Genomic DNA, 23,872 nt, shown 5'->3' with positions numbered 1-23,872 from the left:
CAAAAAACTATTTGGGAATAGTTCTGTCTCTGCCTTTCTCTCTCTGCCTCTGTCTCTGTGTCTCCACATTTCCTTATATCCCTGTCTCTGTCTGTATGTCAGTTTTTCTCTGTCTCCATCTCCATCTGTCTTTGACTCTATTTTTGTCTCTTTCTCTCATTTGGACTAAACAAGAGGACCTAGCACAGGATGAAAGAGCAGCTAAAAGTTCAGGGGCAAGACAAAGAGGTTTGTTCCTTAACAAAGACTTCGGTACTGAGTCAACTAAGTGGATAGAAGGAGCCAGAGGATTTTAAAGTCTTGTCTGTGTGACATAATCAACAGGTTGAAGAGGCAGGGAAGCAAAATAACCAGAAGATAGAGAAAAGATCAAGGTCGAGGACCAGAGCAAAAACCCAGATACCTGTAGATCAAAGACTGAGATCTGGACCAGTGTCAAAAGTGTGATGAATTTTAAGCTAGAGAGTTCTAGGTAGTCTTTACTAATTAATCAATTTTTTGAGTCATTGATTTGAGGGTGTAACAGTATAAGGGTTAGTCATGCATACAAGACTTCTACCAATAAAACCTTAAGCCCAGCTTATGGATAGACAATCTCATGGTGAAAGGCAGACTTTATCTGGAAAACAGATTTGATTTATTTTATTTTCCACCAGGGGATACAGTGAATTAATATATTCAATTATGTTCATTTTATCAAGCACCTAATATGTGCATAGTGTTTTATTTGGGGCTAGGATTACAAAGAGAAAAATAAAAAATGGCCATTCTATCAAGGGGCATATATTTTTCTGGGATTTAAAAGTCATAAACAGATTGTTAAATTGCACTCATAAGAGTGAGGCAACTAGGCAGCTCAGTGAAATGAGAGCTGGGTCTGGAGTAAGAAGACCTGAATTCAAATGTGGCCTCAGACACTCACCAGCTGTGTGATTCTGGGCAAATCACTTAACCTTTGTTTATTCCATTGAAGAAGAAAATGGCAGATCGCTACAGTATCATGACCTATACGGGGTCATGAAGGGTCAGATATAACTAAACACATGAACAACAACAACAAATACAAGATTATTTGAAGAAAGAAGGAGAGGGAAGAAGACAGAGACAGACAGACAAAAAGAGAGAGAAACTAGGGGGTTTAGGAACCTTTAATCTAATCTGAAATGTTCTGACCATTTGAAAGTCAACGGTGTGATCTAACTGACCCAAAAGCTTATACACTGAGAAAAGGCACATGTTCCAAAAAGTGAAGTGATAGGTTAAATAGGTATTAGCCAAATATAGGTATAATAGATAGTTTGGATGGGGACTGACCTTAGTGACCTGAGATTCTGCTTATCAGATTCTCTCTTAGGCTGCCTCTTCTCAAGAGAACATTCTGACTTGCACAGCCTTTCAGGTATTGCCTTTTGAAAACTTCTTCATTCTTTGTATCTAATCCTGCATGTCAGCCGTGAATCAGGTCAGATTTTGGGTCTGCGTAGAACTAGAGGATTTCAGCATTGAGTTGTATCTCAGAGATTATTTAGCTCAGTCCTTAAACTGAATCACCAGTCTTGACTACAACATCCTTGAATAACCATCATTTAGCCTGGATTAAGACCTATGGTGATGGGGAATTCACAAGGCAATTTATTCAACTTTTTGAAAGCTCAGATAGTTAGGAAACTTTTTTCCTTTTGTTGAACAGAAATTTGCCTCTTTTAAGGTACTACTCATTGGTTCTACTTTTAAATGGGATCAAGGAGAATAAATATATTCAAGTGACAACCCTACAAATATTTGATGACTATTTTTTGCTTCTCTGGGTCTTTTCTTCTTAGTAAATTCTCCCAATTTCTTCAAATCAAGCCCATATGCTTTGGGGTTTCAAATCCCATCACAGTTCTTGTCTATATCCACTGAAAACACTCTAAGTTGCCACAGAGTCTCAGAGGTATAATCTTATACCTTTGAAGTTTTTTTCTTCCCAACCCATTGTTTCATTCAACAAATATAGATTAAGTAATCATTGCTTGCGCAGTATTGTTCTGTGTGCTGAAGGAAAATCAAAGTTTAAATAGAATGTAGTTCTTGTAGTTCCAGGCAATGTATAAGGGGGGGAAGGAAGATTCAATCCGATTTAATATTTATTGAGCACCTATTACATACCAGGTAACTGCTGCACTAGAACTGGGGATAAACCCCCCCAAAAGAAAAGTCTTTCCCTTAAGAGGCTTACATTCTACTGGAAGAAAAATATGTACATAAACATGTAAATAGAAAATAAATGTCAAATAATTACATAATAGAGTCTGGCTGGAGGTGGAATATTTATAATGAGGAACAATCAGGAAAAGCTTATAGGAAATAGTTCTTGTGCTAAACCTTGAAGAGAGTCTAAAATTTCCATAGATGGAATGCAAAGAATGTATTTCTTTTTTTTTATTTTTGTTTTTTGGAGGGCAGTTGGGGTTAAGTGACTTGCCCGAGGTCACATGGCTAGTTTTTGTGTTAAGTGTCTGATGTCAGATTTGAACTCAGGTCCTCCTGACTCCAGGGCCAGTGCTCTACTCAGTGTACCACCTTGCCACCCCAAAGAATGTATTTCAAGTATAACAGGGAGCCAGTGTAATGGTACTGAGTCAGGAGACAGAATGGCCCTTGAGGGGATTAGCAAGTAAGACAGTTTGATTGGAACATAGAATCTATGAAGGTGTATAACGTGTGAAGAACCAAGAAAGAATGACTGAAGTCAGATTGTCAGTGAGGTTCAAATGTCATCAGAATAACAGACAGAAAGTCACTCAGTTTGTCTGGAATCCACAGTGCATATGATGAGTAAAAAAATAAGACTTAAAGGGAAGGCTGGTACCACTTGATAGGCAAAGGAGTTTGAACTTGAATAAATAGACAAAAGGAAGTTTGATGAGCTCTTTGAACAGCGGAAAAGCGTGACCATATCTATGTGTAAGGAAAGAGTACTATAATAGAATATAACTTCTAAGAGGACAAGAACTGGATTTTAGGTCTCTTTGTTTGTATGGGCTTTTTGCCCCCAATTTCTAGCATAGAGTAGTGTGTAACACAGTAGGTGCTTATTAAATAAATGTTTATTGTCAAATCAGTAGTGGTTTGAAGATTTGATTAAGATAGAGAGAAAATAGAAGTTGGGAATTCTGCTAATGGAGTATTGTTGCAGAAGTTCAGGCAAGTAATGAGGGCCTGTCCTACAAAAATTGAGTGGAAATAGTGAGGTAGGAGTAGATGGGAGAGATATTGTATGCATTCTTGTAGAACAGAAATTGAATTTTTCTTCTTGTCTATAGCAGTAAGTAGAGGCAGGTAGGTAGTACGATGGGTAGAACACTGAGCCAAGAATTAGGAGGACCTGAGTCCAAATTCATCAACAGATATTTACTAACAGTATGATTCTGAGCAAGTACTTTACCTCTATCTGCCTCAGTTTCCTCAAATTGTAAAATGTGGATAATAATAGCACCTATGTCCCAGAGTTGTTTAGAGGATTAAATGAACTAATATTTGTAAAGTGCTTAGTACAGTGCCTAGTATATTGTAGATGCTTAATAAATGCTTATTTCTTTCCTTTATTCATTTTTTGGTCTTCCTTAATTTGTTTACTTTTAGTTTACAAGATTCATCACCACAATTCCTTGAGTTTCAAATTTTCTCTCCCTCCCCCATGGCCCCTCCCCCCATGGTGGCACACATTCAAGTATAGTATCTGCAAATACTTTCACATTAGGCATTAGTCAGGTTATAAAGAAGGATTATAACAGATGGAATGAAGAATGGGAAAGAGGAAACAAAACCAAACAAGAAAACGAAAGAGGGCAGGTAGTTTGCTTCAATCTGGGTTCGATCTCAGTTCTTTCTCTGGATATAAACATCTCTCTCCATAAAGAGTCTTTTGGGGTTGACTTATGACTCTGGATTGCTGAGAAGAGTCCAGTTTATCAAAGTTGGTTGTCACACATACGTTGTGTCTGTAATTGTGTACAAATTCCTCCTGGCTCTACTCTTCTCTCTCAGCATCAGTTCGTATAAGCCTCTCCAGGTAAATATGAAGTCCATCTGCTCCTTGTTTCTTATTGCAAAATAGTATTCCATAACATGCATATACCACAACTTGTTCAGCCATTCCCCAATTGATGGGCACCCCCTTAATTTTCAATTCTTTGCCATCACAAAAAGAGCTGCTATAAATATTTTTGTACATATGGGTCTTTTTCCCACTTCTATGATCTCTTTGGGATACAACCCTAGAAGTGGTATTGCTGGGTCAAAGGGTATGAAATTATTTATAGCCCTTTGGGCATAATTCCAGATTGCTTTCCAGAAAGGCTGGATCAGTTCACAACTCCATCAGCAATGCATTAGTGTTCCAATTTGTCCACATCCTCTCCAGCTTTTGTCATTTTTCTGTTTTGTCTTCTTACCCAATATGACTGGTGAGATGTGGTACCTCAGAGTTGTTTTGATTTGCATTTCTCTAATCAATAGTGATTTAGAACATTTTTTCATATGCTTATAAATATCTATCACCCCTCTTATTCAATCTGGTACTAGAAATGTTAGCAGTAGCAATTAGAGAAGAAAAAGAAATCAAAAGAATCAAATTAGGCAAAGAACAGACCAAGCTATCACTCTTTGCAGATGATATGATAATATAATTAGAGAATCAAGTAAAAAACTACTTGAGACAATAAATAATTTTGGCAAAGTTGCAGAATATAAAATAAACCCACATAAATCCCCGTCATTCCTGTATATTTCTAATGAAATTCAACAGCAAGAGGTAGAAAGAGAAAACTCATTTAAAGTTACTGTAGACATTTTAAACTATTTGGGCACCTACCTGCCAAAACAAACCCAAGACCTATATGAACACAACTACAAAACATTTTTCACACAAATAAAGTCAGATCTAACTAATTGGAAAGACATTAATTGCTCGTGGCTGGATCGAGCTAATATAATAAAAATGACAATTTTACCTAAATTAAATTCTATATTTAGTGCCATACCAATAAGTTTACCAAAAAACTACCTTATAGAGCTAGAAAAAATAGTAGCAAAATTCATTTGGAAGAACAAAAGGTCCAGAAAATCAAGGGAATTAATGAAAAGAAATGCTAGGGATGGTGGACTAGCTATACCAGATTTTAATCTATACTATAAAGCAGCAGTCCTCAAAACTACTTGGTACTGGATGAGGAATAGAGTAGTGGATCAATGGAATAGATTGGGTAGACAAGGCTCAGCAGTCAATGACTATAGTAATCTACTGTTTGATAAACCCAAATACCCCAGTTTTGGGGATAAGAACTCACTATTTGCCAAAAACTTCTGGGAAAACTGGAATATAGTATGGCAGAAACTGGGCATAGACCATTATCTAACACCATATACCAAAATAAAGTCTAAAAGGGTGCGTGATCTAGGTATAAAGGCTGATACTCTAAGCAATCTGGGAAAGCAAGGAATAGTTTACCTGTCAGATTTGTGGATAGGGGAAGACTTTATGACCAAACAAGAATTAGAGGGCATTATAAAATGCAATATGGATAATTTTGATTACATTAAATTGAAAAGCTTCTGTACAAACAAAGCCAATGTAACCAGGTTTAAGAGGGAAGTGGAAAATTGGGAAAGAATTTTTACAACCTATGTCACTGATAAAGGACTTGTTTCTAAAATATACAGAGAATTGAGTCAAATCTATAAGAATACAATTCATTCCCCAATTGATAAATGGTCAAAGGATATGAACAGGCAGTTTACAGAGGAAGAAATTAAAGATATTTATAAGCATATGAAAAAACGCTCTAAATCCTTTATTCATTGCAGAGAGTAAAACTAGAACCAATGGAGAGAATTTATAAGGATGCAAAATAGAGCAATCCAAGGAAAACTTCCTAACAATTACAGCTCTTCCCAAATGGAGTGAGTTACCAGTAGAGGGAAACATTAGAAGACTTCAACCAAAAGTGTGATCGCTACTCATCAAGCCAGTATTCAAGGTGATTCTTTTACAGGTGTGTGCTTGACTAAATGTCCTTTGAGCTACCTTGCAGTTCTGGATGTCTTGACCCCTGGGATTTTGGTTCACACTAATAGTTTAAATGTTAATCAAATGTTTATTTAAATGTTAATCAAAGTTTATAAGGATTGTCATCATGACATTTATTTCTAATGGTACAAGTGATAATCCATTCACAACTTTTCATTTTTCTGTCCAAATGAGGGGGAATCAAATCATGTTGATAAGTCTCCTCTGAGTCTCAACAGGAGCCAATGATATTTCATGCTAAAAGCAACATTTTCCGTTATTTTATCAGAATACTGTATCTATTTGACCATGATTTGGAGATCTGCATTACAGTTGTCTTCATTCTTTTTATTGTTTCCTTTTCTCTGACACAGTCCAGGGTTCATGGTGCTAGTACTTTGAACATCCATGCAGTTTGCAGCATTTGGAATCAAGGATTTCTATGTTTCTATTTCTTTTTTCAATCTATCTTTCATTTGAAGGTTAACTTTTGTTAGTCAATGTTAATTAAAACACTCATTTGAAAAAAAATTGGAAAAGATAAATAAAATAAGCAAAAGTAATGAATGAGCTAATAAAAAATGACCCTGTTTTTCCATTGTTTTCCAGATGACACAGGGATGGGATGATTGCAGTGCCTCCATTAAAGGGAACAATACTCTCCTTCCAATGACAGTTGATTACAGCATTTAAAGGATGTCCTTACTTAACAACACAGAATATCACCCTTCTAGCTTTCTGTTGCTGGGGATCCCTGGACTGGAAAAATTGCACATCTGGATAGGTTTTCCTTTCTGTGCTGTGTATATGACTGCATTTGTAGGGAATCTTAGCATTCTGTTTGTCATCAATACTGAGCAAAGTCTCCATCAACCCATGTTCTATTTTCTAGCTATATTGGCCACCATTGACTTTGGTATCTCCACAGCCACCATACCTAAAATGATGGGCATTTTCTGGTTCAACTTGAGAGAAATTACATTTGAGGGATGCCTCACCCAAATGTTTTTCATCCATATTTTCACTGGTATGGAGAGCTTCGTGCTTGTGGCTATGGCATTTGATCGCTATGTGGCCATTTGCCACCCTCTCAGATATGGCATGATCCTCACCAATAAAACCATTTTAAACATTTTAGGGGTAGCTATCCTGAGGAATTTCTCTTTAGTGATACCGGTGATATTTTTAGTCCTCCGGCTGCCATATTGTGGTCACCATGTCATTCTTCATACCTATTGTGAGCATATGGGAATTGCTCGATTGTCTTGTGCCAGCATCAATGTTAACATCATGTATGGATTATTTATTATTTCTGTGATGTTTTTGGATATGACCCTGATTGCCATTTCCTATATCCAAATTCTTCTAGCAGTTTTTAGACTTCCATCTCAGGATGCTCGTTTCAAAGCTCTCAACACTTGTGGTTCCCACATCTGTGTCATCTTAGCTTTCTTCACTCCTGCTCTCTTTTCATTCCTCACTCATAGATTTGGCCACAATGTTCCTTATTATATCCACATCCTATTGGCCAATTTATATGTGGTTGTCCCTCCTGCACTTAATCCTGTTATTATGGAGTCAGGACCAAGCAAATCCGAGAATGTTTGATTAAAATCTTCAAAAAGAAAGGTTAATGCTAAATGAAGGAATTCACACTATTTTATTCTATTCCTTCCCAGGAAAACAGATTTCATATAGGAAAAGATTATTGTGCTATTTCCAATAGCAGAAAATAATCCTATTATTAATTATGAACCAGATCCTCAGGGATAACCCAATTTGATACAATGACAACAACATTGAGAAACCCTTTGTGCCAACTCAAGTATGAATGTATGGGGGTGAGAAAAGCATGTATACTTACAATGTATTATAGACCTTGGAATCTAAATCCTCACATATTCACTTTGTGTATTGCAACAAAATAAATTGCATACTACAGGATTATATGGAAACCATTCTTCTTAGCTTCTGTGGTATATGCATTCTCCATGGAATGGCATTATGCATATTAACTATAAATTGAACCTTATATTTCACTCTCTTTTGCTATTCTCTCAGAATGCTATGGAGAAGAAGGTAGCCTATCCCTTGCTTCATTCCTGTACAGTGCGAAAAAGGTTAGTGCCACAGGACAGTCACTGGAGTGCCAGTGTATTTATCTCTCAATTCTAAGATCACAGAGTTATACACGAGTATCATCATAGCATAAACTGGAACCAAGACTAGAAAAAAATTTTGAATTTCATATATTACAGATAGAGGGTTGAGGACATCAAAGTTATTCAAAAATGATTATCCAACCTGGAAACAAAGACAATTTGGCTAGAAACAGTTGTGTTTCTTGAAAGTAAGGAAAAAACAAACATTTTCATTGGCATATATGACAACTCACCTGAACCAGTGGAGAAAGTAAACAAAATCAGGAAGTAAATTACAAACCCATCATGAAGTCACGACATAGCAATGATAGAGTCATTATCTGAAGCATTGTAGGATCACAATTTAAAGTTTTAAGGGACTCTATAGACCATCCAAACCAATTTCCCCATTTGGGGGATTAGTAAACTGAGAACCAGAAATATAAACTGATTTGCCCAAAGAGGCATAGGTAATAGCTGGACAGAGTTAGAATTTAAATTGAACCCAGGTTCTCTGACATCAAATCTGATACTCTTCCTATTCTATCATGCCTGGACATATGCCATGTATCTTTGTGAAAAAGAGGTCTTTTAAAAATATTTCAAAGATTTGTGATTTTCTCAGTATGAGTCCTCCTTTTAGAAATGCAATTTGTTTATTTTGGAGATTTTTTGTAGCCAAAAACCTTTAAATGTAAATGTTTATTAAATATTGATTTAATTGTAGAAGGGTGAGAATATTGTGGGCAAATTTAAGAAAATAAGTGAAGCATTAATTTTTTGGAGAAGAGCTTTTACTTCCTTAAAGCTAACTGAAGAGAAAGAAAGCAAATGACTTGATTTCTTAATCCTCTCATAGACTCAGAAACATCTATCACCCCCATCCTTGTCTCATTTTAAAAGGAAAAGTAAAAGTTATATTTAGGAAAAAATAAAGTCTAGAATTTTTTTTGGGGGGTGGGATGGCAGGGCAATTGAGGTTAAGTGACTTGCCCAAGGTCACACAGCTAGTAAGTGTTAAGTGGCTGAGGCCAAATTTGAACTCAGGTCCTCCTGACTCCAGGGCCAGTGCTCTATTTAAAGTCCAGAATTTTTAAAAGAAAGATCTTGAGAAAAAATTATCTGACAAATTTGATAACTTGACTGCTCATACAGAGTTACTATTTCGTACTATCTTGGTGTCTTTGAACTGGCACTGAATATATGTATGTATGTATGTATGGATGGATAGATAGATAGATGAGTGAAAAAGAATTTTAAGCCTTAACTATTGGCTGGGCACAGTGAAAAGTTCTAGAGATGCAAATATAAACAAGCAAGACAGTCACTGCTTTCAAGGAGCTAACGTTCTAATGAGGAAAACAACACATAAAGGGGAGCTAGAAATCTGTGGGAGAGAGTAATAAGGAGTTTAGTGAGAGTGGTTTGTATGGTTTGGTAATGGTCTGGAAATAGCTTGGTATTTTTGGTCTAGAAAAGATGAAGTAAAAGTTTATATATCAGAGCTTTGCCCCGTTAGAGTCCCAAATAGAGACCATCCTTTTCCCTCCTATCTATCCACCCCTTGACCACACACACACACACACACACACACACACACACACACACAGAGGTTACCTGTATAATGACATAGGCTTAGCCCTAGGATCACCACTCCCATTCAGATACCATACAGTGGTCTTCCCTCAGGTCTTTGATGCCAATATTCAGCTAAATATGAGGACATCCTCTGTCTTCTTCTAGCCATAGCTGACCAAAGCCTGAATAATTCCTTTACTGCCTTGCTACCCCTTTAAACTCCCAAATATTTGGAAATCCCATCCTTTAGCTTCACCTCCACTTTTTTCTGCTTACCTCTCAATGGCCTCATGAAAAGAGCTGAAAGTCATAGTATATGCCTGCTGTTCAGCCCCACCCAACCTTCTGAATAGATAGTAAAAATCAGGGTCAACATTAAGGAAATATAAGATTGAATGGTCAAATGATCAATCAATAAACATTTATTAAGCACATATTATATTACACACACAGGGAAGTATAACTCTTAAATTACTAGTTTGGCTAACTGAAATAACAATAAGAATTAAGCTATAAACACCACAAACAATAAGGAAAAATTGGCCCTAAAATAAATAACATCAATGTCTGTTTTCTTAAAAAAAATTACAGAATACAACACGAAATGAAACCCATCAAAATTTCGCATATAGGAAGTCAATAGAATATCGTTCCATTGTTAATAAGCATGCAAAAAGTGCCAAGTATTATGCTAAGGTCTCTCAACACAAAGGCAAAAAAGAAAACAAAACAAATAATTATTCCTGCTCACAAGGAGCTTACAGCCTAAGAGGGGAGACAATAATGGAGAAATAACTATTTACAAACAAGATATATATGTGGATAAAATGGAGATGATTTTAAAGCTACTAACATTAGGGAGGACAAGAAAAGAATTCTTATAGTAGATGGGACTTTAGTGGAGAATTGAAGGAAGCCAGGAAAGCCAGGAGGAAGAGATGAAACACATTTAATTCAAGAAGACATAACTAGATAAAAATGAGTTGAAATTATGACAAGCAACTTGTAAGTTTAAATAAAGAAGTGGTGATAGTAATAGCATTTGGGAAATTGGGTTTCAACTTTATTTTAAAATGAAAAAACACAAATATGGATATATATGTGTATATATATAATGAAAATAACAGATATATGACTATTCAATCTAGATGCAATGAAAAATGTCAGTCAATAGTCAATAAATATGTATTAATTACCTACTATATTCCAGGCACTATGCTAAGCTCTAATGAGATAATGCAGGCAAAATGTATGCACAAATTCAAAGTGCTATGCAAATGCCAATAGTTTTTTCCAATAGCATGTGAAATTCTCTATGGGACTACATTCTGTTTTTGATCTTTGTATGTCTAGAATTTAGTATAGTGATTTTCATAACAGTTATTTGATAAATATTTGAGGAATAAGTCAGACAGCTGTGCCAGACACTGTGCTAAGATTTGGGGATACAAATAAATGAAAAAGATAGTCCTTATTCTCATGGAGTTCACATGATAAGGGTAGAGAAAACACACAAAAAAACTATGTACAAAGAGGATATATAGAGAGTAAATTGTAGATTATCTCAGAAAGAAGGCTCTAAAATGAAATAAAACTGGGAATGCTTCTTGAAGAAGGTGAAATTTTAGCTGAGATTTCAAGAAATTTAGGGAAGTTAGGAGATAAAAGTGAGGAAGAGAGAGTTCCAGGCATAAAGAACAGTCAGTGAAAATACTCAGCATCAGAAGAGGAGATTTCATGAGTTAGGAATAAGGAAGGCAGTGTATCTGGAGTGCTAAGAACCTGGAGAGAAGTAAGGTATAAGAAGACTGGGAGCATAAAGGAGGACCAGATTATGAAGAGTTTTAGAACACAAACAAAGGATTTAATATATGATCCTGGAAGTAATAAGGAACCACTGTAGTTTATTGAATAGGAGTGGGTGACATAGACTGACCTATGATTTAGGAAGATCAATTTGATAGCTGAGTGGACTGGAAAGGGGAAGGATAGAGACAAGAAGACTACCCAAGAGGCTAATTGCAATAGTTCAAGTGTGAAGTGTTGAGGACCTACACCAGAGTGCTTACAGTGCCAGAGGAGAGAAGGGGGAATTATACTAGAAATGTTCTGGAGGTAAAAGTGATAGGTATTGGCAATTGTTTAAATATGAGGTAGTGAGAGAGGGAGAAGTTGAGAAGTCAAAGATGACATGTAATTAGCAAGACAGGATATTTGAGAAGATGGTGGACCAATCAAGGTTAAGTTTCACTTTTCAGAAAGAATACCCCATATTCAAGGTGTTTCAGAATCTCTTGGGGTCTTTGGTTACCAGGAGAAACCTCTGATCATAAATTTATTGATTATTGGCTAGCTTCACTAATGAATTGGTTATTAGTAACTGGAAACTTTGTCTCTTATAATTTTATTTATGATAAGTTGAATGATGAGGTCAGAACCCAGAATGCAGAAAGTTGGGGAGAGGAAAGAAAGAGAAGGTGTCAATTGTAGACAGCTTTCTCAAGATGTTTAGTCACAAAAATATAGAATGATAGCTAACAGAGGTGAAAAGAAAAAAGAAGAGTTTTTTTTTAAAGCAATCGGGGTTAACTTGCTCAAGGTTACAGGGTCAGTTATTTCTGGGTGTGGTGCTAAGTATCTGAGCCCGGATTTGATCCCGAGGTCATCCCGACACTGGGGCCGGTGCTCCTACTCTCTGAGCCACCTGGCTGCCCCTAAAAGAAGAGTTTTTGGAAAATGGAAGAAATATAGGACAATTTGTAGGTATTAGGTAAGCAGCTAGTACACTGGTAGAAAATGAAGATAAATGAGGGAGTGGGGATGAAAGAGGGAACAATTTGCTGGAGAAGACAGAACAGAATGGGATCACTTTTGCATACAGAGGATTTTACCTTGGCATGGAGAAGGGCAGAGGAAGTCATCTGACTGATGTAAAATGAGGAGAAGGAGGGGAGAAGAGGGAACTCTCAGTGAAGGGCCTCAATTTTTTGATGAAATATGAAGCAAAGGTTTCTACTGAGAGGATGGGGTCAGGGGAGCCATGGGAGGTTAGAAAAAGGATGTTAAGGTTTGGAAAAACCATTGCAGTGGGTGCAAAAGGACTGCCTTGCTGCAGTGAGGGCCCAATTAAGATCATTTAACAAATTTGTATTGTTACCATAATTCTGTGGTCTTCTCCATTTTTGTTCATTAGCATGTAAGTGAAGGCAGCAAATGATGGGAGTAATTAAAAGGTAAAGCATGGCAGGGCAAGATCTTCAATTGGATAATGGGGCAAAGGACTTGAGAGAACAATGTAGATTTAAACTGGTTTACAAATGAATAACTAGATCCACTTTAGGATAATATATTTTTATGACCAACTGTATGCTTTATTAAAGTGGATAAATTGATAATTATTGAAAATAACTTGGCAAATCCCAACCCCAATATATTTTTGCCATTAGGAAAAAATGCCTTTAGTCTCTTTTCTCTTTTCATATCACACTACTACTTACTTGCTTAGATCAAAAGCAAAGACAATCCATGCCCAACTATTGGTAACAATCAAACATTAAGTCTATACTCTCATAATCAAAAGTTAATATTGGAGTGTCTGAAATTCTGAATTGAGAACTGAATTATATAATCTTTTTTTTTCTTTATATAGCACTGAAGATACAATCATTTATTTGATTCTTGGAAAGAAGTGACATCAATAATATTTCAGAGAAGTTCTAAACACAAAAGACTTTGATCAAATAATTTTAACCTCAAGGACATGTTAGATACAAAATCTTTTATTTGTGGTACATGTATTTTCTTTTCTTTTTAGAGGGAAGTACATGTATTTTTTTTAAGTATGTGCATCATCAATATTTTAAAATGTATATTAATCCCATTTTCAAGAAAACAAGTTTGATCAATGCTTATGCATAATTTTTTTTCATCCTTAAACCCAATACATTTTAATGGGAATATATCTTCAATTTCTTTTTTATTAGTTTTTATAATGTATGTCTATGTTTCTTACATCAATATAGCTATCTTCAGTATACTTTCCCCTCCCCCTTCCAGAGAGCCATTTCATATGACAGTATGTTTTTAAAGAAGAAGAAACATCAGCAAAACTAAGCAATACATTGAAAAAATCAGAAAACATGTGCATTGTATAACTACTGTGATCCTCCTACCTCCCTGAAAGAGTGGGTTTGAGTCTACCTTCTCATAACTCTTCATTTGAGTCATGATTGATCTTTATAATTTTATTATATTCACTTTTTTGTCATGTGGTTTTCATCATTGTAGTTACTGTATATATTGTTTTCTTGACTCTTCTTACTTCACTCTGCCTAAGTTCATTTAAATCTTTCTATGCTTCTCTGTATTTGTCACATACCTAATATTTTATAGCACAATACCACAAATTTTTAGACAGTCCTCAAATGCTGGGCACATAATTTGTTTCAAATGCTATGCTATGACAAAACAATGCTGCTATAAATATTTTGGTTTATGTGGGAACTTCCTATCATTATCTTCACCTGGGCATAAGCCTAGTAGTGGAGTCTCTGATTTAAAGGGTATGGATATCTTATCACTTTATCTACATAATTATATATTGCTTTCCAAAATGGTCATATCATTTTACCACTCCACCAACAGTGCACTTAGTATTCCTATCTTTCAACAATCCCTTCAATTCAATAAACATTTATTAACCACCTACACTGTGCTAAACACTGGGGATACAAATAAGAAGAGACAATCTCTTCCCTCAAGGAGTTTACAAGCTGATGCATAAAGACAAAGCAAAAAGATAAAAATCTGGGGGGGGGGGAAGGTCCAAGAAGGCCAGCAGAGAATACCTGTCATGGGGGCATGATGTTCTGTGGAATGGAAACCAAGCAGATCAACTCATGGGAAATGGAGAATTACCTGGAAAGTTGTGAGTCCCCTAGAATGGAAGGTCCCAATATTGATTATTGCCATTTTTGTAATCTTTGCTAATTTCTTGGGTGTGAGGTGGAACCTCAGGGTTGTTTTGATTTTTACATCTCTTATTATTAATTTGGAGCATTCTTTCATGTAGCTATCATTTGAGGGGGAAGTGAAAACTTCTCAGAACTTCCCTCCTCCTTCCCCCATTCCTTCTCTGCTGTTAATCAGCAGCAAGCCCTTTCAGGAGGCTTTCAGATTTCCCTGCTTCAGCGGGCTCCTCCTCCCTTTCCATTGCTGTAAATCAGCCTCCTGGGCAGGCTCCTCTGTGGCTTACCATTGGGGAAGATTTTCACATTGAGACTTGAACTCCCCATTAGGGTATAAATTCTTGTTCTGCCTTTTGTAAAGTGCCTCTTCCTCAAGATCAGTCATGGGGAAGACCTCCTTCTTCACCTGGGGAAGAGAATAAATTCCTCTTCCTATCCTAAGATATCTCCTTGCTTTTGATTAAATTTTGGATGAGATTTTTCACCACACACACTATGAACACTTTTAAATTCTTTTAAGAACTCATACCCTTTAACCACTTATCTATTGGGAAAAAGCTATTGAACTAGTTCACAATTGGTTAGATTCACTTTCAGATAATTTTTATGATCAGCTGCATGCTTCATTAAAGTAGATGATTTAATAAATATTTAAGATAACTTGACAAATCCCAACCCCAACATAGTTTTGCCATTAAAAGAGAAAATGTCTTTAGCCTTTCTTCTCTTTTCATGTCACACTGCTATTTACTGGCTTAGATCAAAGAGAAGACAATTCATCCCCAATTATTGATAAAAGGCAAGCATCAAAGCTATGCTCTCATAATCAAAAGTCAAAACTTGGGTTTCTACATCTCCAATTTCATGTTGGAAGTGTAAATTCTTTTATGGGAAAGTATTATTTAACACATAAATAAGTCAGCTTTTTTTCTTTTTTTCCCATTTAGCAGTTTTTTGTTTCCCAATTATATGTAAAAATAGTTTTCAGCATTCATTTTTATAAGTTTTTGAGTTCTAAATTTTTTTTCTCCCTCCATCCCCTCCACATTCCCCTCCCCAAGACATCAAGCAATCTCATATGGGCTATACATGTACAATCATATTAAACATATTTCCACATTAGTCATATTGTAAAAGAAGAATCAGAACAAAAGGGGGAAACCATGATAAAGAGAAAAAAAGAGAAAATAATACACTTCAATATGCATTCAGACTCTATAGTTCCTTCTGTGGATGTGGATAGCATTTTCCAACATGGTCTTTTGGAGTCTTAGACCATTGTATTGCTGAGAAGAGCTAAGTCTATGGAAGTTGATCGTTGCATAATGTTGCTGTTACTGTGTACAATGTTCTGGTTCTGCTCATTTCATTCAACTTCAGTTCATATAAGTCTTTCCAGGTTTTTCTGAAGTTCACCTGCTCATCATTTCTTATAGCACAATAGTATTCCATTATCTTCATATACCACAACTTATTCAGTCATTCCCCAATTGATAGGCATCTCCTCAATTTCCAATTTCCAATTCTTTCCAATAGGGCCACCACAAGAAGGGTTAGTATAAATATTTTTCTATGTGTGGGTCCTTTTCCATTTTTATGAGCTCGTTGGGATACAAAACAGGCACCTTTTCTGAGAAACATTCATTATATTATATTATGAATGAGAGGAGAAATAGATATTTTTGCCTCTGGTTTTCATTTGTTATCCTAAGTAAGAAAGTAATCGGAGTCTGGACAGTGAACATAGAATCTTTCTCCCATTATTTTCCAGGCACAAAACTTTGGGCTCAATAAATCAATTAATCTATCAACAACTTTATATTAGGTGTTCACTATGTGCCAGATACTATATACCTTGTATGACCAACACCTCATACAACATTAGGGCACGGACTAATAAGAGGGAAATTCCTATGGATCCATGAAGGAGATGACTCTGAGGTTGAACCTGGAAGGATTTTGAGAGGAAGAAATGAGAAGAGTGTGTCTCAGGGCCTCAGGAAGAGTATTTGCAAATGTCCAGAGTAGGGGAATGGAATGTGAAATTGATGACAAAATCAGTAGTCAGTCCATTTTGGCTGAGCAATTGATTCAAGGAAGAATATAGGTTAGGAAGAAGAATAGCAAGGGTAAATTGGAAAAAGTGGAAGAGATTCAATAGATAGACTCTTATTGTCTCTAGAGGTGTTTTGTTTTGTTTTGTTTCCCCAGAACTCAGAAATCAACTGCAGACATCTACCAAAAACAATTTGCATTGGAAGCATGGGACAGAGGATCAAGTTGAACATTGTTGAAAAAGGAACAATTATTTTTGCTTTGTTTTTTGGAGGGCAATTGGGGTCGAACAACTTGCCCAAGGTCACATGGCTAGTAAGTGTTAAGTATTTGAGGCTGGATTTGAACTCAGGTCCTCCTGACTCCAGGACTGGTGCTCCATTCACTGTGCCACCTAGCCCCCCAAAAAAGGAACAATTCTTATGAAGATTGTAATATTCTTCTCTAATGGAAGGAAATCCATTGTAAAGTCAAACCCCATCATTGCCACAGTAAAAATGCTAATGACTGTTTAGCTTTCTTTGAATATCATTTATGCAATGACACTGATCAGAATCTTGGTCATAATCAGAAAAATCTCCATTCAGGCTACAAATATTGCTTCTAGATAATTATTTTTGTTTGTTTCTCACCTTCTCTCCTAGGTATTTTATATATAAAGGGGGGTTGTAATTAGGTAGAAAATCCTCTGTTCACTGAAATAAATATACTAAGATAATTCGCACTTCCTTATTATTCCTCAACAATCCCCATTAGGGAATAATATTTCCACCTTGGCTATTTCCCCTTTGAATTCCAAATTACAACATACTAAACTTTGCATCAACAATATTTGTATTTACTTCTTCATTTAACTGATTATATTTCTAGAAAACAAATCACTCAGAGAGGAAATACATAATTCCCAAAAGGCAGAGGGGAAATATATAATTCCCATAGAGCATTGCAACCTAAACTGAGTTTCTCTGAAGTAAATTCTCTTTTTATGATCCATTAAAACCAAATATTGTTACTTTGTCTTTGATGAATGGTAGTATCAGATCTCTAAGATAGCCTAAAATGTGAGTAACTCCTATTCTATTACAATGTAATTTCTCTTGGACAAAGTCAAATGACTCCAATAATATGGTACCAAGAGTTGGAGGTCTTCAAATTCACTTGTCATGCTCAAGATAATTGTTTTTGCAAAGGACAGGCAATATAGACTTGTATACTAAAGCAGGACAAGATCATGAAGTATTTCCTGGCTGGAAAGGTACTATCTTGTTCATCATCCCAGTAGTATCACAATCAATGGGACCCTCTCCTCTGGATTCAATAGGAATGTGAGAAATTGTAAGACTTTTGAACACTCTGGGGAGATCTGTTGGCAAAAGGTTTCTTTCCATGAGTAACAAATGTCATGTTTATATAGTGCGTATATATGTACAATGAAGAGAATGCTGAAGGAAAGAACTGGTTTTGAATCCTAGCTCTAACACTTATCATCTATGTAACTATAAGGAAGTAATTTAGATTCTCTAAACCCCAATTTCCTCTTGTGAGGTGTGGGTAAATGGTGGGTAATGGTACCTATATGTACCTACTATTGTATGCATTTCCAAGGATTGTTGTGTGATTGAATCAATTAATCAATAATCATTTGAACTAACAATGTGCCAACCATTGTTCTAGGCTTAGGAGATACAAAAACAAAAATAAATGAAGCAATTTTTGTTCTCAAGAAAATTATATTCTAGCAGAGGGGAAAACATACACATACATGTAGGATAACTACTAAATAAATACCATGTAGCTAAAAAACAAGACAGGGAGGGAAGATACTAGAAAATGGATAAATTAGGAAAGACTTTGTGTTAGAAGGTGAGGATTGAGCTGCATATTTAAGGTAGTGAGGTGGACATGATGGAAAATTTTATTCCAGGGTTGGGGGACTATCAGATCAAAGGACCAGAAATGGAAGGTGGATTATCCTGTGTAATGAATAAAGAGATCAGTTTGGCTATAATTTCTTCAGTGAAAGGAAGAAGGAAAGACTGCAAAGATAAGTTGGGACAAGATAATAAAGGGCTTTAAAAATCTAATAGATTCACAGTTTGTCTTAGAGGCAGTAGGGATTAAATGGAATTAACTGATTAGAGAAGTGAAATCAAATGATATCTGCTTAAGGAAAATAGTTTTGACAACTGTGTAGAATAGAGAGTGACTTAAGGTGAGGAAATCAATTGGAAGCCTTTGCTGTTTACTAGGATAGAGGTGAGGGGTTCCTGAATGAAGGTAATGACTGTATGGGTAGAGAAGGGATTGAATGGGAGAGATGTTGTGGAGGTAGAGCTGGTAAACTTGGCAATTGACTCTATGTGTGTTAAGGAGATTAAGGAGGTGACCGTAATGCCAAGGTTACAAACCTGCTAGAAATGAAATAATACATGTAAATTCTTTTGAACATTTTAAAGCACAATAAAAATGTTAACTATTATTATGAATATTGTTTAAAGTTAACTGGATATGCTAGAATATATTCTTCTTGGGCTTATTATGGAAAATCCAAGAAGTGAGTACTTCTCAGGCCTGCTCTTGTTCACAATGGAAACAATTAGATTATTTTCTAAGTGTGAGCCATAGCATTTTGATCAAGAAAATCTAAGTTTAATAATAAAATAATTGAAAGTCACAATTATATTGTCTCACCCTTGTCTAGAGGGATATCTTCCACTCATTCTTACTTATACTAGGTAGGAGATCATAGACTTCTCAACAGCCCAATTTAATGTGGATTAGTGTCACTAATCTTCAGACAAAATATTGGGGATTGAAATTGTAAGGAGGCAACAGTCATTGATGGTGATCATAATAAGTTTACAATATTTGTGTTAGGGGTGCAACTAGCCTTTCTCCTTGGGCACAATAGTAACAGCAGAGGATGTTCCTAATGGCAATCTGAAAAGTCAAATTAAACTTCTCTTAATACAACCTTGAACTGACCTTCATATGTAATGGACTTCTCATTCACTAAATTCATGCACATAGATGGGAAAGGAAATGTGAGGTACCAAGTAAGAGGCATGCAGAGCAATCATTTCCACAATGTGGAGTGACTTGTGGAGCATAATGTGGGTGGGTTAACCTACCCTTACTTAAAATCTCAGATAACTTCTACTAGTCCCTGTAAATTCCAACCGGTATCCCTTGATAGAGGTGAAAAAACTGAAGAGAAAATCTTAGATACCTCTCTTACCTTGTCAGACATTTCTTGCTTAGGAAACATTCAAGAACAAGAGGTTAATTTGGTACTGGGATTATATTAGATGATCCAAATGTACCCTGATACTACCTCAACCACTGGTATTTCTAATATCCCCAGAGCCAACTAATATAGTTGGCAAACATGGGTTTAATGTACCATCTACTTACTCCCAGTTTTGTTATTGGGCATGAAGTTAACATTCAAGTTGCCTAAGTTTCTTTTCCCACATGGACTTCCTTTGCTCAAGAATAAACAGGAGGTGGGGTACTTTCAGATGAGATAACTGTATTATAAATTTTAATTGTTTTATTTTGTTCTAAGAGGCATCTCATGAAGTGGAAATAATTGGTAAATGTTTATAATATAAAAACAGAACATCTCAATAAAGCTAGAATAGGAAAGAGAAACAGAGACAGAGAGAGAGATGGAGAGACAGAGAGACAGGAACAGAGACACAGAGAGAGATGGAGAGAGAGACAGAGAGACAGAAACAGAGACAGAGAGAGAGATGAAGGCTCTAAGGACTGGGACTTTCAGGAAAGAAAGACGGTTTACCTCTTTTACAACTTTCCTCATTATCATCATTATGGCTCAAATGGTAATTTCTTCAAGTCTTAGTTCAAAATTCTCCTCTTTCACACAGCCTTTCCTGACCCCTCAGAGTTATTACAAAGAAGATTTATGATTTTAGTGTTCTCAGATAACCTTATATGTGTTTAGTATGTATTTTGTATTCACTTATCTGCTTGCTCATTTTTTTGTCCATAGTAGACTGAAAGTTCCCTTGAAGATAAGAATTGCTTTTTATTTTGTCTTTTTATTTCCAGACCTATTACAGAGCCTTATATGCTTAATAAATATTTATTCTATTGAAAAACATTTTTTAAAAGGACATTTTCTTTATTCTTCTCCAGGCAACATTCTAGACATGTTCTACCATCTGGAAGCCTCACTATGCCTCAGCTCTGCAACTTGACGGCTCATTCAAGCCCTGGGATTCATATATTTGAAGTAGCTTCTATCCCTGTGGCCTCTCCTTTTGGTTGGTTGGTTCCTTCTAGAATCTCCATTTAAGAAAGGTCAATCATGTTGCATTCTTCACTAGATCTCCCAACCTATGCTCCCTGGTACTAGGTACTCTTTTCACTTTTTTATGTGCTATTTTCCTTCTTTAGAATGCAAGATCTTTGAGGTCGGGGTCATCTTTCTACTTGTTTTTTATATTCTTAGCATTAAGCACAGTCCTTGACACAGAGTAATAACTTAAATGATAATTGACTAATTTCTTGACTTAGTTGCCTGACTTCTCATTATCTAAGTTTCCTGATTTCTCCAAAGCTTTAATTTTTCCTTGATGAAACCCTTTTGTGGGACAAGTCTGTCTTTCAAGCCCAAGATATGAAATCATGAAGCATTCTTCATTAACTAAACTACTCAAAATAAGGTTTTGGAGTCAGGCCAGTGGTCTCCACTTCACCCATGCATGAGTGTAGCTTGCTTTCAAAATGTAGGAGCCAGGAGTCCAAGAGTGTCAGCCCCTGTAAAGGGGCTACTTTGCAGAACTTTTACCACCTCTGGTTAAGGCAATGTGTTTCTGACCCACTCATTTTGTCCTTGGAATAAATTCATTAATATGCTAACTTTGTGTTTTCCTTCCTGAGAAACCTCAAACTCACTAATATCCTTCCTTACAGTTGATTTGTAGGTAATGCCTTGTTGTTTGTAATATTCTGCCTACTATGTAAAGCCAGCCCCCTTTCCAGAGGGGGACCTTTCATTCTCAACATCCTTTTGATTATAGACTTTCCATTTACTGAAAGGAATCCAGGAAATGTAATTATATGAATGTTGAGAATGGATCAGCAAAATTCTGTCTTTAGTTGGGACCTCCAAATAATTGAAAATCATGGCAGATCTTTGTCCCTACTCCTTTTGAACTTGCAAATGGGTATATTCCTTCAGCCAGAATTCCCATCTCATTCCTTATCAGTTTATTTCTCAAAGGCTTAGGTAAAAGACTGGTTGGATAGAATTTCTTCTTTCTATTGTGGGAGTAAAGGGTAATATAAAAAAGCTACTGTAGTCTGGTAGCTGATAGTGTGTCACCTATAACCAACAGAAATGTCTATACTCTTCTTGCATTTTCCATATCTCATTAAATAAATAAATTCCATGAGAAACACCAGGGTACACTGGAAAAAAATATTGAATTTGGAATCAGAGGACTTCTGTTCAGGTCCAGACTTTTCACTTAGTGCCAATGCATACTCACAGCTTTCTTAGTCTCAGCTTCTTATTTGCAAAAATAAGAAACTTGTAATAGCTGGACTTGAAGGTCCTTTCCAGTTCTCAATTTTTACTCCTATAAATTTATGATCATTCAGAGATCAGCTCAGCCAAAAGTGGCATGGCACCATTCCTTACCATGGTGCTGATTCATTAGACTCCCTCAACTTTACCATGACAACTGGTCATAGTGTTAACATTCTATGCTTGAATGGTCTGTCATTATAGAATCCGTTTTCCATTTAGTGAATCACTAAATATCTGCATTTTATCCCTTGAGGTAGAGGACAAAAATAGCAAATTCATTTTTTATGACACACTGATAAAAATCACTTTTTCTTAAAGACCCTGAGCACCAGTTCTCGGATCTGTTTTGTCCTGATTCCATAGATGACAGGATTGAGTGCAGGTGGCACAACTACATACAGATTAGCCAGGAGGATGTGGATGTAGCCAGGTACTTTGTGGCCAAATCGGTGAGTAAGAAAGGAGAAGAAGGCTGGAATGAAGAAGGCCAAGATGACACAGATGTGGGAGCCACAAGTATTGAGAGCTTTGAGCTGAGCTTCCCTGGAAGGGAGGAGGAAAACAGCATGGAGGATCTTTAGGTAAGAGATGGCAATAAGAATCACATCCCCAAATACCATCGCTATAAGAATTAATCCAAATATCATGTTAATTTTAATGTTAGCGCAAGACAACCGGGCAATACCCATATGCTCACAGTAAGTGTGAGGGATGATACGGTGACCACAGAAGGGCAACCTCAGGATGAGAAACACCATTGGAAATACTAAAACAAAATTAATGATGAACAAAATTGTCATGGTGATAACAATGGTTCTGTTGGTCAGTATCATACCATACCGAAGGGGATGGCAGATGGCAACATAACGATCAAAAGCCATGGCCACAAGCACAACAGTTTCCATGGCAGTGAACATGTGAATGAAGAACATCTGGGCAACACAGCTCCCAAAGCTAACCTCTCTCTGGTTAAGCCAGAAGATACCCAACATTTTAGGGATGGTGGAGGTGGACAAGCCTAGGTCAATCGTAGACAACATGGCTAGAAAATAAAACATTGGCTGGTGGAGGCTGCGTTCAGTCTGAATCACAAAGAGGATGGTGAGATTTCCCAAGAGTGCAATCAAATACACAGAGCAGAAGGGAAAGCCAATCCAGATATGCATTTCTTCCAATCCTGGGATTCCCAGCAAAAGGAAGGATATAGGGTGAAACTGAGTGTCATTGGAAAGGAGCATTCTGCTAGCAATTATTTCAGTAGAATGCCACTCATTTGTGTGGCTCAAGTCTGGAAAAGGAAGAAAGAGATTATATATTGAGTACACCAGTATGTATGTTGAATATGGTCGGTACTTCCTCTCCAAGATTCATACAAAATAGTTCATACTCAATTCATACTCAATTCTTTCCCTTTATATTCCTTATGAGACATATTTTTGGAAGTAGTCAATATGGGATTTGTTTGCTTAACGATGGATGTTTTTACAAGGCTATTTTTTTTAATGGTGAGGGATTTGAG

General features: G+C 36.3%; 2 protein-coding genes across 2 annotated transcripts; one reads left to right on the top strand and one right to left on the bottom strand.

Moving 5' to 3' along the window:
- The first annotated feature begins 6,748 nt into the window (after positions 1-6,748).
- LOC138177579 (olfactory receptor 52E8-like) lies at positions 6,749-7,660 on the top strand. Its single transcript, XM_069108794.1, has one exon. The coding sequence runs from the start codon at positions 6,749-6,751 to the stop codon at positions 7,658-7,660; it is 912 nt and encodes a 303-aa protein (XP_068964895.1).
- Positions 7,661-22,655: 14,995 nt separating this feature from the next.
- LOC138177578 (olfactory receptor 52E8-like) lies at positions 22,656-23,591 on the bottom strand. Its single transcript, XM_069108793.1, has one exon. The coding sequence runs from the start codon at positions 23,589-23,591 to the stop codon at positions 22,656-22,658; it is 936 nt and encodes a 311-aa protein (XP_068964894.1).
- Between the last annotated feature and the right edge of the window lie 281 nt (positions 23,592-23,872).

This window comes from Petaurus breviceps, unplaced genomic scaffold (assembly GCF_028583685.1).
Source record: "Petaurus breviceps papuanus isolate PSGF00001 unplaced genomic scaffold, PetGlider_PUasm1.0 90444, whole genome shotgun sequence".
Lineage (NCBI taxonomy): Eukaryota > Metazoa > Chordata > Mammalia > Diprotodontia > Petauridae > Petaurus > Petaurus breviceps.
The sequence above is the reverse complement of the archived record's forward strand: the minus strand, read 5'-3'. Positions and strand labels throughout refer to the sequence as shown.